This window comes from Myxocyprinus asiaticus, chromosome 25 (assembly GCF_019703515.2).
Source record: "Myxocyprinus asiaticus isolate MX2 ecotype Aquarium Trade chromosome 25, UBuf_Myxa_2, whole genome shotgun sequence".
NCBI lineage: Eukaryota > Metazoa > Chordata > Actinopteri > Cypriniformes > Catostomidae > Myxocyprinus > Myxocyprinus asiaticus.
The window spans coordinates 41,032,383-41,046,677 of record NC_059368.1 but is presented as its reverse complement, the minus strand read 5'-3'; the positions used below and the strand labels follow the sequence as shown (position 1 = coordinate 41,046,677).

At 39.0% G+C, this 14,295-nt stretch overlaps 1 protein-coding gene across 4 annotated transcripts in view; it reads left to right on the top strand.

Moving 5' to 3' along the window:
• The window catches only part of ttc13 (tetratricopeptide repeat domain 13), a 48,607-nt gene that overhangs the window by 19,157 nt on the left and 15,155 nt on the right, over positions 1 to 14,295 (top strand). For all 4 annotated transcript variants that reach the window (XM_051654739.1, XM_051654737.1, XM_051654738.1 and 1 more), the window contains exons 7-13: positions 2,944 to 3,060; positions 4,180 to 4,290; positions 4,979 to 5,061; positions 5,293 to 5,434; positions 6,157 to 6,331; positions 7,012 to 7,168; positions 7,324 to 7,454. In XM_051654739.1, the coding sequence (XP_051510699.1) occupies positions 2,944 to 3,060; positions 4,180 to 4,290; positions 4,979 to 5,061; positions 5,293 to 5,434; positions 6,157 to 6,331; positions 7,012 to 7,168; positions 7,324 to 7,454 (916 nt within the window). The remainder of the gene's footprint in view (positions 1 to 2,943; positions 3,061 to 4,179; positions 4,291 to 4,978; positions 5,062 to 5,292; positions 5,435 to 6,156; positions 6,332 to 7,011; positions 7,169 to 7,323; positions 7,455 to 14,295) is intronic.

Below are 14,295 nucleotides of genomic sequence, written 5' to 3'. Positions count from 1 at the left end.
TCAGCATGCCCTGGATTTGAGCTTGCGACTCCAGGTGTAGTAGTCAGCGTCTTTACTTGCTGAGCTACCCAGGCCCCCTGCCTCGGCACTTTTAATATTCCCTTCCAATTCCATGAGTTCTTGTGCTTTGGATTTTTTGGTGAATGAGGCATACTGTATGATCCGGCCCCTAAGAACCGCCTGAAGTGCCTCCAAAGCCACGCCCACAGAGGATACTGAGGACCAGTTGGTCTCCATATAAACATTGATTTCAGCCTTTAACATTTGTTGAAATTCAGGATTTTGCAAAAGGGATACATTAAAGTGCCAACTATATGATTTCTTTTTCTCCATATGTGGCAACACCTCTAAGCTCACCAGGGTGTGATCTGAGACTAAGATGTTTCCAATTGAGCAATCAACAACAGATGAAATGAGGGACTTGTATATAAACTGTATATATAAAAATCTATTCTAGAATAAATCTTATGGACTGATGAAAAAAATGTATAGTCCCTACCAGATGGGTTCAAAAGTCTCCAAATATCTGTAAGACCAAGATTTTTACACATCCTGTGAAGCGTCAATGTTGCTCTAGGGGGCTTGCACACTTTTACTTCACTATGATCAAGAACTGAGTCCATCAAAAGACTAAAGTCTCCTCCCAATATTATATCATGAGGGGTGCCAGCAGCTTGCAACCTCCCTTCAAGATCTATAAAAAAGCCCTGATCATCTTAAGCCCTGTTAGGTGCATAAATATTAGCCAAAATAAGACATTGTCCCTGAATTTCAGCTAAAACAATAATGACTCTTTCTAATTGATCTTTAATCTGTTTGAGCCATTTGAATTGTAGATGTTTACTTATCAGGGTAATGACTCCCCTGCTCTTACTCGAGCCAGCACTATAAAAAAATGCCCAACCCATATCTTCCTAAATTTTTCAGCTTCCTGCGGAGAAAGGTGCATTTCTTGAAGAAACACTATCATATTTCTTACGCTTAAGAAGAGAAATAACCTTCCTTCTTTTTATGGGGTGCCCCAACCCATTCACATTCCACGTGGAGAGAGACAATCCACTCATATTAACATTTGACATTTTGACATATAAGAAAAAACTGATCTTGTGTCAAAAACAATACTATAAAGACCACATTGCAACATTAGTGCAGCCATCAAAACCCGAAATTCCCCCAGAACAAAACAAACAGAAAAAAGAAAAACGTGCGCATTAACCCCACGCACGACAGTGCCAACTGGCGTCCATCCCTCCAAACTCAAAGAGTCCAAGCACGCCTACGAGAGCCCCCGCGACAACCTTGCTGTCGGATTGCTCAAGTCCTGTGTTTCTATACAAATTTTGTGAGACAGAATTACACAGCAAAAGATAATCTATAAAACTAACTCCAGCCGATAGGCGGAATAAACACAAACAGCGCGTAGATTCATCCATAAAACTGTCCTGAAGGTGTGTTACTCTACAAAATAAACTCCAGCCATTAGACGGAACCATTACAAAAAAAAGCGCGCAGATTCCCCAAACAGTCAAGCAGATGATCAGCGAGCCGGTCCACTCGGCTACAACGTGAATACAACAAGATGACCAACTCACTTCATTGACTTTATTAAGGACATCGCTTGCTGTGGGCATGTGAATGTTTTACGGCCATCCTTAGCATCTATTTTCAATTTGGCCAGGAATATCAGTGCAAAAGCAACCTTCCGTTGATGTTAAAGTTTCTTGCATTCCTTGAATCGATCACGTTTCTCTCTTGTCGAGTTCGCAAAGTCTGACAACAAGAAAATGCTGTGGTTCTTCCAAGAAATCCTTCCTTTACTCCTCGCCTCGCATAACACAAGATCTTTATTGGATGATCTCAGAAATTTGGCCAGAATTGATCGGGGCCTGTCTCCCTCTGTGGATTGCCAAGCAGGAACCCTGTGAGCTTGCTCGATTTCCAGCTTATGACCTGCTATGTTGAGCAGATTCGGAAAGAGCCCATCCAGGATTTTCATTATGTCCTATCCCTCTACTCCTTCCACGACTCTGAAGATGTGGACGTTATTCTGCCAGCTAGGGTTTTCCATGTCCTCCAACTTCTCCCAGACATGCTCCAAATCCACCTTGGTTGCTAGCGGATTAGCAGATAATTCCCTCTCCGATGACTCCAGGTCATCGATCTGTTTCTCGACATCCCCCACACTTGTAACCACATCAGTGAACTTTGCCTCCATGGCAGTGATCGATCGACGTATCACAGCAAGATCCTCCAAGTCAGCAACACGACCTTCGTCAGCATTGCCAACATGTTCAGCATCTCCCGCCGCATCTCCCCGACCAAATCGATTCCCAGGCCTGCGGCCTGCTCGGGGGCATCAGCTTGAGCACTTAAGCGTCTTTTCATGTTTCCTGAGCCCGAGGATTTTGAATTCTTTGACATATTGTCCTCTTAGAACAGTTATGGAACAGAGTGTATCGAATCTCACCGGTTTATGTCATAAGTATTAAAACTGGCAAAGTGTGCAGAGCTCGCCATTCACACGTCCGATCCTCGCATGGCGTCACGTGACCCCCTTCAATGACACTTTTGAATGAAACTGCTTGATGACTCTTAAGGCATTAAAGACATTACAACATAATTTTCTGTTAAGCTGCTTTGAAACAGTGAAAAGTGTTATACAAATAAAAATGGCCTGACTTTTATTGCTTTAATCGTAATTGTTGATTATTTCCTGCGATATTAATTGCAATTAATAAAAAATTTGCGTGGGGCAACTGCATGCCATATTCTTTTTGTAGGCTACACATCCAAAACATGCTGAGAACTGTGCTTCTGGATTAATTTAGTTAATTGATTAGTTAATTGTGGCAGCTGCTAATTTTGATTTATTCAATTAATTGTGCAGCCCTAATGTGGTTTAATATTAATGATGAAGATGTGAGTGATGTTATTGGATTTCAGATTCTGTCTCCTCTGGGCCGCATCAGTGAAGCTTTGTCTGATCTGACTAAAGCCATTCAGCTGCAGCCTTCTGCTCGACTTTACAGACACAGGGGGACACTGCTTTTTATATCAGAGGTACACACACACACACCGCAGCGATGCATTTGGCATGCAGCACGAGAGCAAACAAGTAGTTTTTCACTGCCATACATCATAGCACTGGATAGATGGCAGACAAATTGGGAGAGAGTTTACAGCAGCACAAAAAAAATACAAATAAAATGACAAGCACCACATTTTCCATGCGTATATTAAGGAGTGTGTCACTGTCATAGAAATATGCCTGACATTCAACAAGGATGTAGTTAATGTGCAGAAGAACAGAAGACACAAATGTTCCATATTTCAATTCTTCTAATGCACTGCATTCAGCCCATTTACACACAATCTTATGAATAGTCTGTCTTCATTTATGTTGATGTTTTATTGACAGTGATTTCGCCAACCCAATTGCACCTAGATTTAGTGCATGCTTGCACAAAAATATAAAAACTTCATGGCCATGCCCACTGACTTTGCTCATGTGATGTATCGCATAGCGCTGTGCTTAAGACTTAGCAGTTTTTACATTTTGTGTAACTTCACCATTTTCCTATTCCACCCACTGTCTGACCCTTACTGTACACATAAAAATTACACTCAATACTGCCTAAACTGTTTATTTTTATTTCACTTGTGTGGTTAAAGCTCAATTTATTTTATATTATCAATAGATTCAACATGTCAATATTTACTTTTATAATATTAACTGAAAATGGTGGAAATTTTGTGGTGCTGAAAAAGATTTTTGATGTATCAGGATATAAATGAATTGGCATCAATAATTAGTCAGAATGAATGTTATGATGTAATTGTTTGTCTTGTTGCTTGTGTTGGACTAATGAAATCCCCCTGTTGTTTGACTGTTGAATTTCTTTGAATTGCAATTCAGTAAATTCCTCTTCCTTTCATTCCAATTCAACATACTGTAGGGTGTGAATTTTCTCATGAATTTTGCCTAACCTTAAACCAGCAGATAATCATTTAAGTGCTAATGTTTGATATGGTTTGAAATATGGTTTGTATGGTGTTCATTATTATTATTGATTAATATAGTCATTTAATAATAAATATAATATGATTATAGTATTAAATGCTTATTAATCAGTCATTTGTACAGATAAACCTTATTTCTCTTGTCTCATTGTCATTCAGGATTATTTGGCAGCTATGGAGGATTTCCAGCAGTCTCTGGAGCTGAAGAAGAATCAGCCCATCGCTATGCTCTATAAAGGCCTGACCTTCTTCCACAGAGGCCTCCTTAAGGTAAACCAAATCTTCATACCATCACAAAACCACATTACTATTGCATAATTCAGAACCAGTCCAGAGCACTGATTTATAAACCTTATGGAGTCTACATTTAAGAATGCTCTGTTTAGGAGTTTGCTAAATTTAACACTGGACTGCAGAGCAATGGTTCGCAACTGACTTTGCTTCAGTCCACAGATTGGGCATTAAATGGTGTCTGAAACGGTACCAGAATTTATTATTGTACAAAACCAAACAAAAATGTCAACAATTGAAATGTATTAATTGGTTTATTATTGGTTGCTAAATTTGAATTGAATTTCAATGGCTTTGTGCTTTCAGCAGCCATTCAATGCACAAAACACATTGCTGCAAGTGAACTCCTATTTAAATGGGTCGTATCTTATTTTACCTTGTATAGTTGGAATATTTAATACAGACAAAATACAGTTTTAAAATACAGAGTTTGATTGGATGCTCGGCTTTTGACATCAACAAAAAATAGGGGAAGTATTTTAATCTTAACTATGCACAACTATATGATTTGTTGTATTTCATTTTTTGCAGTTAGTATTGTTTTTCTCCCTTCTGCTTATGTCCCTATCAGAACAGACCTGCAACCCACCAGTTGAGAACCACTACTTTGCAGTTTATTAATGTAACTTGGTTCAACTGACTTTATAATGCTGTTTTGTGCATGCAGGAGGCTATAGAGGTGTTTAAAGAAGCTCTTAAATTTAATTCAGACTTCATAGATGCATATAAGAGCTTGGGCCAGGCTTACAGGTGAGACACAACTCACACATGATTCTACAGTCAGTCATTTGAAATGTTCATGTTGAGCCAATATACTGTGTGTGTGTTCCTGTAGCTCAACTGGTATAGCACAGCACTAGCAACTGAAGTCATGGGTTTAAATCCCAGGGAACGCACATTCTGATTAAATGTAGATGTTGAATGCATTATAAGTCACTTTGGATAAAAGTGTCTTCCAAATGCATAAATATGTGTGTCTAGGGAGCTGGGTGATTTTGAGAACGCTATGGAGAGCTTCCAGAAAGCTCTAATACTGGATCAGAACCACATTCAGTCCCTCCAGCTCAGAGGAATGATGCTGTACCATCACGGCAGCCTGCAGGAGGCCATTGGCAACTTTAAGGTGATTCAAGCATATCTTTGTCTGCCACGAACAGTGTTGAATTTCCCTGTCAACATGAAATTTAAAATTCATCCTAGTTACTTTCTTAAAGATATAGTTCACCCAAAAATGAAAATTCTGTCATCATTTACTCGCCCTAATGTTGTTCTAAACCAGTATGAATTTCTTCCCTGGATCAAAAAAGGAAATGTTACACATTTATCCACTTTTATTGCATCTTTTTTCCTCATACAACGAAAATGACTGATGACTGAGGCTAACATTCTGCTTAACATCACATTTGGGTTCCCCAGAAGATAGAAAATCATACACATTTGGAACAACAATTGATGGCAGAATTTTTATATTTAATATGTAGTTGGAACCACTTAATGGTGGGTGATATAGTCTGTTTTGTGGTGTAGAGATGGCATCAAATTATAGCTTAGAGCTGCAGTTACTTCTGCATACTTTTTCTCTTTTTATAAAAGTTATATCTCTTTAGTTATATATTTGCTGACTCTTTATTGAAGCTCAGCTTGGATGATGTGTAGAGTAGTGCAACCTCAAAGTCCCTCTTTAAAACGTCAATAACATTGATTTAAAAAATAAAATCATTGTCATTATGTCAGATATGGTTGACAGGATGTGCTTTGATCGCACATTTGAATTTGGTTCATGAACTTTGAGTGCTGAGGTTGTATTTTGAGTAGTTTGTTTATCATTTTTCTCATGTGTTTCAGAGATGTCTGCAGCTGGAGCCCTATAATGAAGTGTGCCAGTACATGAAGGGTCTCAGTCATGTGGCCATGGGGCAGTTTTATGAGGGCATCAAAGCTCAGACCAAAGTCCTACTGAATGACCCTCTCCTGGGGCAAAAGGCCAGCTCTGAGTATCTCAAAGTCAAATATCTCAGAGGTGAGACATCAGAGCTTGATTTCATAGGGTATTTAGCATATCAGTAGTACATGCGCATAAATATATGAATATATATGGAGCGTAATTATATTTGAAATGATGCTGAACACACCTAAACATTGTACTTGCATGGACAAATGTATCCATGCCTGGACATAGATTAGTTATCTAAATTTGTGGAATTTTAACAACTGAATGAAAAATGAATGTGGAATACATGATTATATAGTAATTACTTGAAATGTTTAAATTCTGTTATCAATGCATTGAATATTCAGTTTTTAAATTCTGCAATTGATGCATTGAATATACAGTTTTTAAAATCTGTAATCAATACATTGAATATTTGATTTGTTTTTACAATTGATGCATTGAATATTTAATTTTAAATTGCCAATCAATTCATTGAATATTCAGTTTTTAAATTCTGCAATCGATGCATTGATTTATCATTGTAACAATCATTTTTACATCCCTGTAATGTAATAGTGTTTGTTATTGGTAAAAATATATCTTTAAAACACACTAAAAAGCTTTTACTCTATAATTTCCTGAGGTAATTTTTTATACATTTGAAAAAACCTCATGTAAGATAGTCATTCAGCATTACAACGAATTAAATGTTTGGAGTTGAAATACACCTCTCTTTCTCTGACTTCACTTTCTGTCATGTGTAATAGAGTACTCCCGCTATTTGCACTCTCATTTGGATGTACCTGTTGCTGAATATAATGTTGATCAAGATTTACCAGGAAACTTTAAGAACCACTGGGCTAAAAACCTTCCCTTCCTCATAGAGGACTATGAAGAGCAGCCCGGACTTCAGCCTCATATTAAGTGAGTTTACAAGTGAAATGAGGCCTGACAGCATTTCTGGCCATCATAGGCATAACGTTTTTGTTGCTTCTGTATGTGTGAATAACTAGATGTCCGTATATCTTGGCATGTTTTAACTTTTTCATTCTCTTTTTGTTTCTCTATGTCATTTTTAGAGATGTTCTACCTCAGAACTTTGAAAGCTACTCTGCAGATGTTCAAAAGCTCATCTGTACAGCAGATCATCTTGGCACGCTAATGCAATACGACACATTAGGCTTCTTACCAAACCTCAGAATACACAGAGGTCAGAGCTCTTTAAAATCCCAAATCATACCCATCAAGATTCTTCTGTCACATTTATTGTAGTTTCGCTTAGGTGGATATTTGATTATCAACATAAGATCTGACCCACATTCAACCGTTGTGTCGCGGCGAGCAACACGCAGACATAATTTATTTTGAAGTAATATTTAGGTTGGATAAATCTGGAATGGGACTTGAGTTTGAGAACAAAGTGGTGTGCTCAAGGAGATTTAATTTACTTGCAACCAAGGGTCTCTTAATATCTTTTAAAGGATTGGCTTCCAGTTGAAAAAGGGATCGCTGGCGTTTGGCTGCCTCTCCTCTTACCGTTTATTTTTTTCTTTATTTTTATTTGAATGGTACCGCAGGTTTTACATTTTGCAAGTTTTTGTTTTTTAATAATTCCTTGTTGTGATGTGGGATCACTGCTTAAACTCTGGACTGCTTTTCTTATCTGTGAGTTTTCCCTGCTGTGACCTTGCCCAGAATTTATGTCTCTTTGGATTTACTGTGGGTGCGGATTCACAGAGTATTCCCCTTTGGGATTATACCTCGTCTTCCTCCGAGTCTCTTAGTCTGGTCAAAACAGCATTGTTTAATGCATGCCCTTTGAACAACAAGGCTCTGCTTATATCGGATATTATCAAAGAAAAAATTAAAACTGGACGACTTGTGTATAACTAAAACCTGGCACAAACAAAATTATGGTCTTTTTAATAAAACTACTCCTACGGGGTACAGGTTGTTCGATCTCCTTTGTCTCAATGGTAGAGGCGGGCGTATTATTTTGATATATAACCTGTTGTACAACATAAGCCCTGTGTCTGTACCATTGTTTTCTTTTTTTGAATAACTTGTTCTAAGTGTCTCTGTACCTTATGCTACCCACATTGTTACAGTTTAAAATCCTCCAAAATCAAATTAAGCCGCCTTGACTGAATTTTCTGATCTGTGTCAATGTTGTCCAAGTTCAAGACAGTTATTATTTTGGGGGACTTTAATATGCACATTGACTACAACAAATCTCAACTGGAGTGTTTTTACATACAGTTTGTTGATTCTCCTACACATAGCAAAGGACACTTTTTAGATATGGTCATTGCAAATTATGCTTGTGTCTTTGTTCTTCCCTTGATGTACATCTTTCTTACCATTTAACCATCCTTTTCTGGAAATACCATGCTCTAGTATTTCCTCCTCACTTTCCTCCCATACTGTAAATTTTTGCAAGTGGTAATTTATTGATCGACCTGAATGTACAAAATTAGTTGCTTTCTTTCTTTCTTGTTTCTCCCCCACTGATCCCCTAGACTTGAGCAGGGCTACTTAACTTTGAAAAGTTCGAGGACCGTAGAGACAGGATTGTGGCACAGATCTGGTGAAGGCTACAAAATTGTCTTTGGCTGCATTTAAGGTTCCCAAGAGCACAGGGGCCTCCATAATTCTTAAATGGAAGAAGTTTGGAACAACCAGGACTCTTCCTAGAGCTGGCCACCCAGCTAAACTGAGCAATGGGTGAAAAGGGCCTTGGTAAGAGAGGTGACCAAGAACCCGATGGTCACATTGGTTGAGCTCTTGAGATCATATGTGGAGATGGGAGAAACTTACTGAAGGACAACCATCACTGCAACACTCCACCAATCTGGGCTGCGTTTCCCAAAAGCATTGTAAGTCTAAGTAGATTGTAGAAACCATTGGCACCAAAGAAATAACAAAAAAAACACTTTATGGCAGAGTGGCCAGACGGAAGCCTCTCCTCAGTGCAAGACACTTGAAAGCCTGCATGGAATTTGCAAAAAAGCACCTAAAGGATTCTCAGAATGTTCAGAATGTGAGAAACAAGATTCTCTGGTCTGATGAAGATTGAACTGTTTGGCCTCAATTCCAAGCGTCATGTCTGGAGGAAACCAGGTTCCGCTCATCACCTGCGCAATACCATCCCAACGGAGAAGCATGGTGGTGGAAACATCATGCTGTGGGAGTGTTTTTCAGCGGCAGGGACTGGGGGACTGCTCAGGTTTGAAGGAAAGCTGAATGCAGCAAAATACAGAGATTTTCTTAATGAAAACCTGTTCCAGAGTGCTCAGGACCTCAGACTGGGCCGAAGGTTCACATTCCAAAAGGACAGTGACCCTAAGCACACAGCCAAGACAATGCAAAAGTGGCTTTGGGACAACTCTGTGAATGTCCTTGAGTGGCCTAACCAGAGCGCAGACTTGAATCCAATCGAACATCTCTGGAGAGACCTGAAAATGGCTGTCCACTGATAGTCCCCATCCAACCTGATAGAGCTTGAGTGGATCTGCAGAGAAGAATGGTAGAAAATCCCCAAATCCAGGTGTGCAAAGCTTGTCGCATTATACCCCAAAAGACTTGAGGCTGTAATCACTGCCAAAGGTGCTTCAACTAAGTACTGAGTTAAGGGTCTGAATACTAATGCCAGTGTGTTATTTCATTTTTTTTATTTATTTTTGTATCCCCTTTTCTCCCAATTTAGAATGCCCAATTCCCACTACGTACTATGTCCTCGTGGTGGCGTGGTTACTCACCTCAATCCGGGTGATGGAGGACAAGTCTCAGTTGCCACGGCTTCTGAGACCGTCAGTCCACGCATCTTATGTGGCTTGCTGTGCATGACACCACGGAGACTCATAGCATGTGGAGGCTCACGCTACTCTCCGCAATCCACGCACAACTTACCACGCGCCCCATTGAGAGCAAGAACCACTTAATCGTGACGAGGAGGTTACCCCATGTGACTCTACCCTCCCTAGCAATGGGGCCAATTTGGTTGCTTAGGAGACCTGGCTGGAGTCACTCAGCACACCTTAGATTCGAACTCACGACTCCAGGGGTGGTAGACGGCATCAATAATTGCTGAGCTACCCAGGCCCCGACATTTCACATGTCAGGCATAGATCTAATAGGGTTGTAGACGAATAATAAAATATCATCTGCATAAAGCAAAAGCTTACGCGCCACCCCTCCCACCATCACCCCTTGAAAATCATCTTCCTTTCTTATCGCGGCTGTTAATGGTTCCAGGGCAAGACATGGGGAAAGAGGGCAACCCTGCCGGTTGCCCCTATCCAGAGTAAAATATTCTGAAATTAATCCATTTGTTTTTACCACCGCTACCGGGTGTCTATAAAATAACCTAATCCATCCAATAAACATGCTCCCAAACCCATACATATCCAAAATCTTAAAAAGATAATCCCATTCTACCATATCAAATGCCTTTTTGGCGTCAAGTGAGATGGCAGCGAATGAGTCTGATCATTCACCACTGACCACATGATATTGATGAAACGCCTAATGTTATCAGAAGAGCTGCAGCCCTGAATAAACCCCACCTGATCTATATGTATAAGAGATGTCATAACTTAATCGATTAGCCAACATTTTTTACAATATTTTAATGTCTAGCGGGATCAGGGAAATTGGACAGTAACACTTACACTCGCTTGGATCTTTGTCCTTTTTAAGAATCAGACTGATCCGGGCTTGCATCATGGTTGGCGGAAGCTTTCCATTCTTTAATGATTCTGTATAAACTTCTAACAAAAGTGGAGCCAGTTCTCTTGCATAAGATCTAAAAAACTCAGCGGCAAAGCCATCTGGCCCCAGAGCCTTGCCTGTAGTCAAGGCCTTAATTACCTTGCCAAGCTCCTCCAAGTTTATCTCAGAATCAAGAGATTTTTTTGCTCAGTCATCAGTTTAGGGAGTTCTAATGGTTCCATACAATTTCTAATATCTTCATCATTAGACGAAGACATGGAATTATAGAGATCAAGACAGAATTGTTTAAAAGCATTATTAATATCAATGGCCTAGGTAAAAATTTCACCACCAGCAGATTTCACTGAGGGAATGGTAGAAAAAGACTCTCTGCTTTATATACAGTTGTGCTCAAACGTTTGCATACCCTGGCAGAAATTGTGAAATTTTGACATTGATTTAGATAATATGACTGATCATGCAGAAAAGATCATACTATTTTGTCACGAAAGGTGGAGTTTTGGCTATTCAGGGCAAGACAGTCATACTTTGAGTCAGGGGACAAAGCAGGGAAGCTTTTGGCTAGATACAGTTGTGCTCAAAAGTTTGCATACCCTGGCAGAAATTGTGAAATTTTGGTATTGATTTTGAAAATATGACTGGTCATGCAAAAAAACTGTTTTTTATTTAAGGATAGTGATCATATGAAGCCATTTATTATCACATAGTTGTTTGGCTCCTTTTTAAATCATAATGGTAACAGGAATCACCCAAATTGCCCGGTTACAATATGCCTGACAACACCTTGACACGCCTCACAGCTTCTGGCACACTGTAATTTGGAGTGACGAGACCAAAATAGAGCTTTATGGTCACAACAATAAGCGCTATGTTTGGAGAGGGGTCAACAAGTATTGTGCTCCTTGAAACAACCACACTGTCTTTTTCCAGAGCAGCCTGAGGAGCCAAACAACTATGTGATAATAAATGCCTTTATATGATCACTATCCTTAAATAAAAGACAGTTTTTTTGCATGATCAGTCAAAATTTCACAATTTCTGCCAGGGTATGCAAACTTTTGAGCACAACTGTATCTAGTCAAAAGCTTCCCTGCTTTGTCCCCTGACTCAAAGTATGACTGTCTTGCCCTGAATAGCCAAAACTCCACCTTTCGTGACAAAATAGTATTATATCTGTATTTCAATCGGGTCAATTCTCTGAGGCCATCAGACTAAATTTGGCGCTTCAGCTCTGCCTCGCACTTTTAATATTCCCTTCCGAATCCACAAGTTCTCGTGCTTTGGACTTTTTGATGAATGAGGCATACTGTATGATCCGACCCCTAAGAACCACCTTAAGTGCCTCCCAAGCCATGCCCACAGAGGATACTGAGGACCAGTTGGTCTCCATATAAACATTGATTTCAGTCTTTAACATTTGTTGGAATTCAGGATTTTGCAAAAGGGATACATTACAGCACCAACTATATGATTTATTTTTCTCCGTATGTGGCAACACCTCTAAACTCACCAGGGCGTGATCCGAGACTAAGGTATTTCCAATTGAGCAATCCACAACAGATGTATTGAGGGACTTGTATATAAATAATAAATAAATGAATAAATCTTATGGACTGATGAAAAAAATGTTATAGTCCCTACCAGATGGGTTCAAAAGTCTCCAAATATCTGTAAGATCAAGATTTTTACACATCCTGTGATGAATCAAATTTTGCTCTTGGGGGCTTACACACGTTTGCTTCACTATGATCAAGGACTGTGTCCATCAATAGATTAAAGTCTCCTCCCAATATTATATCATGTGGGGTGCCAGCGGCTTGCAACATCCCTTTAAGATCTATAAAAAAGCCCTGATCACCATCGTTAGGTGTGTAAATATTAGCCAAAATCAACCTTTACCCCTGAATTTCTGCTAAAACAATTATGACTCTTCCTAATTTATCTTTAATCAGTTTGAGACATTTGAATTGTAGATGCTTACTTATCAATGTAATGACTCCCCTGCTCTTACTTGAGCCAGCACTAAAGAAAAAATGTCCAACCCATATCTTCCCAAATTCTTCAGCTTCCTGTGGGGAAAGATGCATTTCTTGAAGAAACACAATATCATATTTCTTACGTTTAAGAAAATAAATAACCTTCCTTCCTTTTTATGGGATGCCCCAACCCATTCACATTCCACGTGGAGAGAGACAATCCACTCATATTAACATTTGACATTTTGACATATTAGAAAAATAGATTGTGTGTCAATCTTTGTTAATGTTAGTTAATAAAAATACAGTTGTTTATTGTTAGTTCATGTTAGTTAGTGCATTAACTAATGTTAACAAATACAACAGTATTTAACAATAGTATATGTTGAAATTAACATTAAGATTAATAAATGCTGTAAAAGTTTTGTTCATTGTTAGTTCATGTTAACTAATGTTGTTAACTAGTGGAACCTTATTGTAAAGTGTTACCAAATTGTTTTTGTCTTATCAGCAATAAAACTGAATTTATGCTTATTGGCTCCCTTCACCATCATTCTAAAGCTCTCTCTCTAAATCTATCTGTATATGGCTCCATTTTGTAGTTATATGCGCTAAATATGTTGTATTTGATGCAAGTTTAGAATTTGACCCTCAGGTTAATAATACTGTTATAGCATCGTTTTTCATATGTAATCTTTTTCCGTGGCTGAAAAGCTGATACACACTTTCATCTTTTCTCATATTGACTGTTGTAATGCGTCTCTAAATCCACACTAAATAAATACGTGCAAAATTTTGCCAGCTAGATTCCTGAAAAGGGCTAGGGCAAGTGATCACATCATTTGCTTTTTTGGAATCCTTGCACTGGCTCCCTGTCAGGTTTTGTTTTAATTTAAAAAATGATCATGCTTACCTACAAGGCTCTGCATGGTTTTAGGACGTTAACACAAACACATTTTCATTTGAAAGTGCATTTATTTTACTACATTTACGCCTCTCATCCACAGTTTTCCTCCACCAAAAACGGAGACTTTCAAAAACACTCTCTAAAATGGTATATTTTGGAAAACAACAACATTAGGAAACTGAAAACTTTGCTTTCAAGCCAAAGCGTCAAAGCGACATGGCTTGAGACTGCGGGACTGCGTACATCCACAGATTACGCAAACACTTCCACACGCCCACTTGCACTTTGTGCTGGCACGAAAATTGCACTTAGAATTAGGGCTCTCACAAAAATTGGTTAAGACGTTGTGCATGGTCATAGCGCATAGCGCTGCACTTTGCTCCCTCAAGAAAATAGAGCCATGCATGTTTTTTTCAGTCTAGGCCTCTGATTAAGTT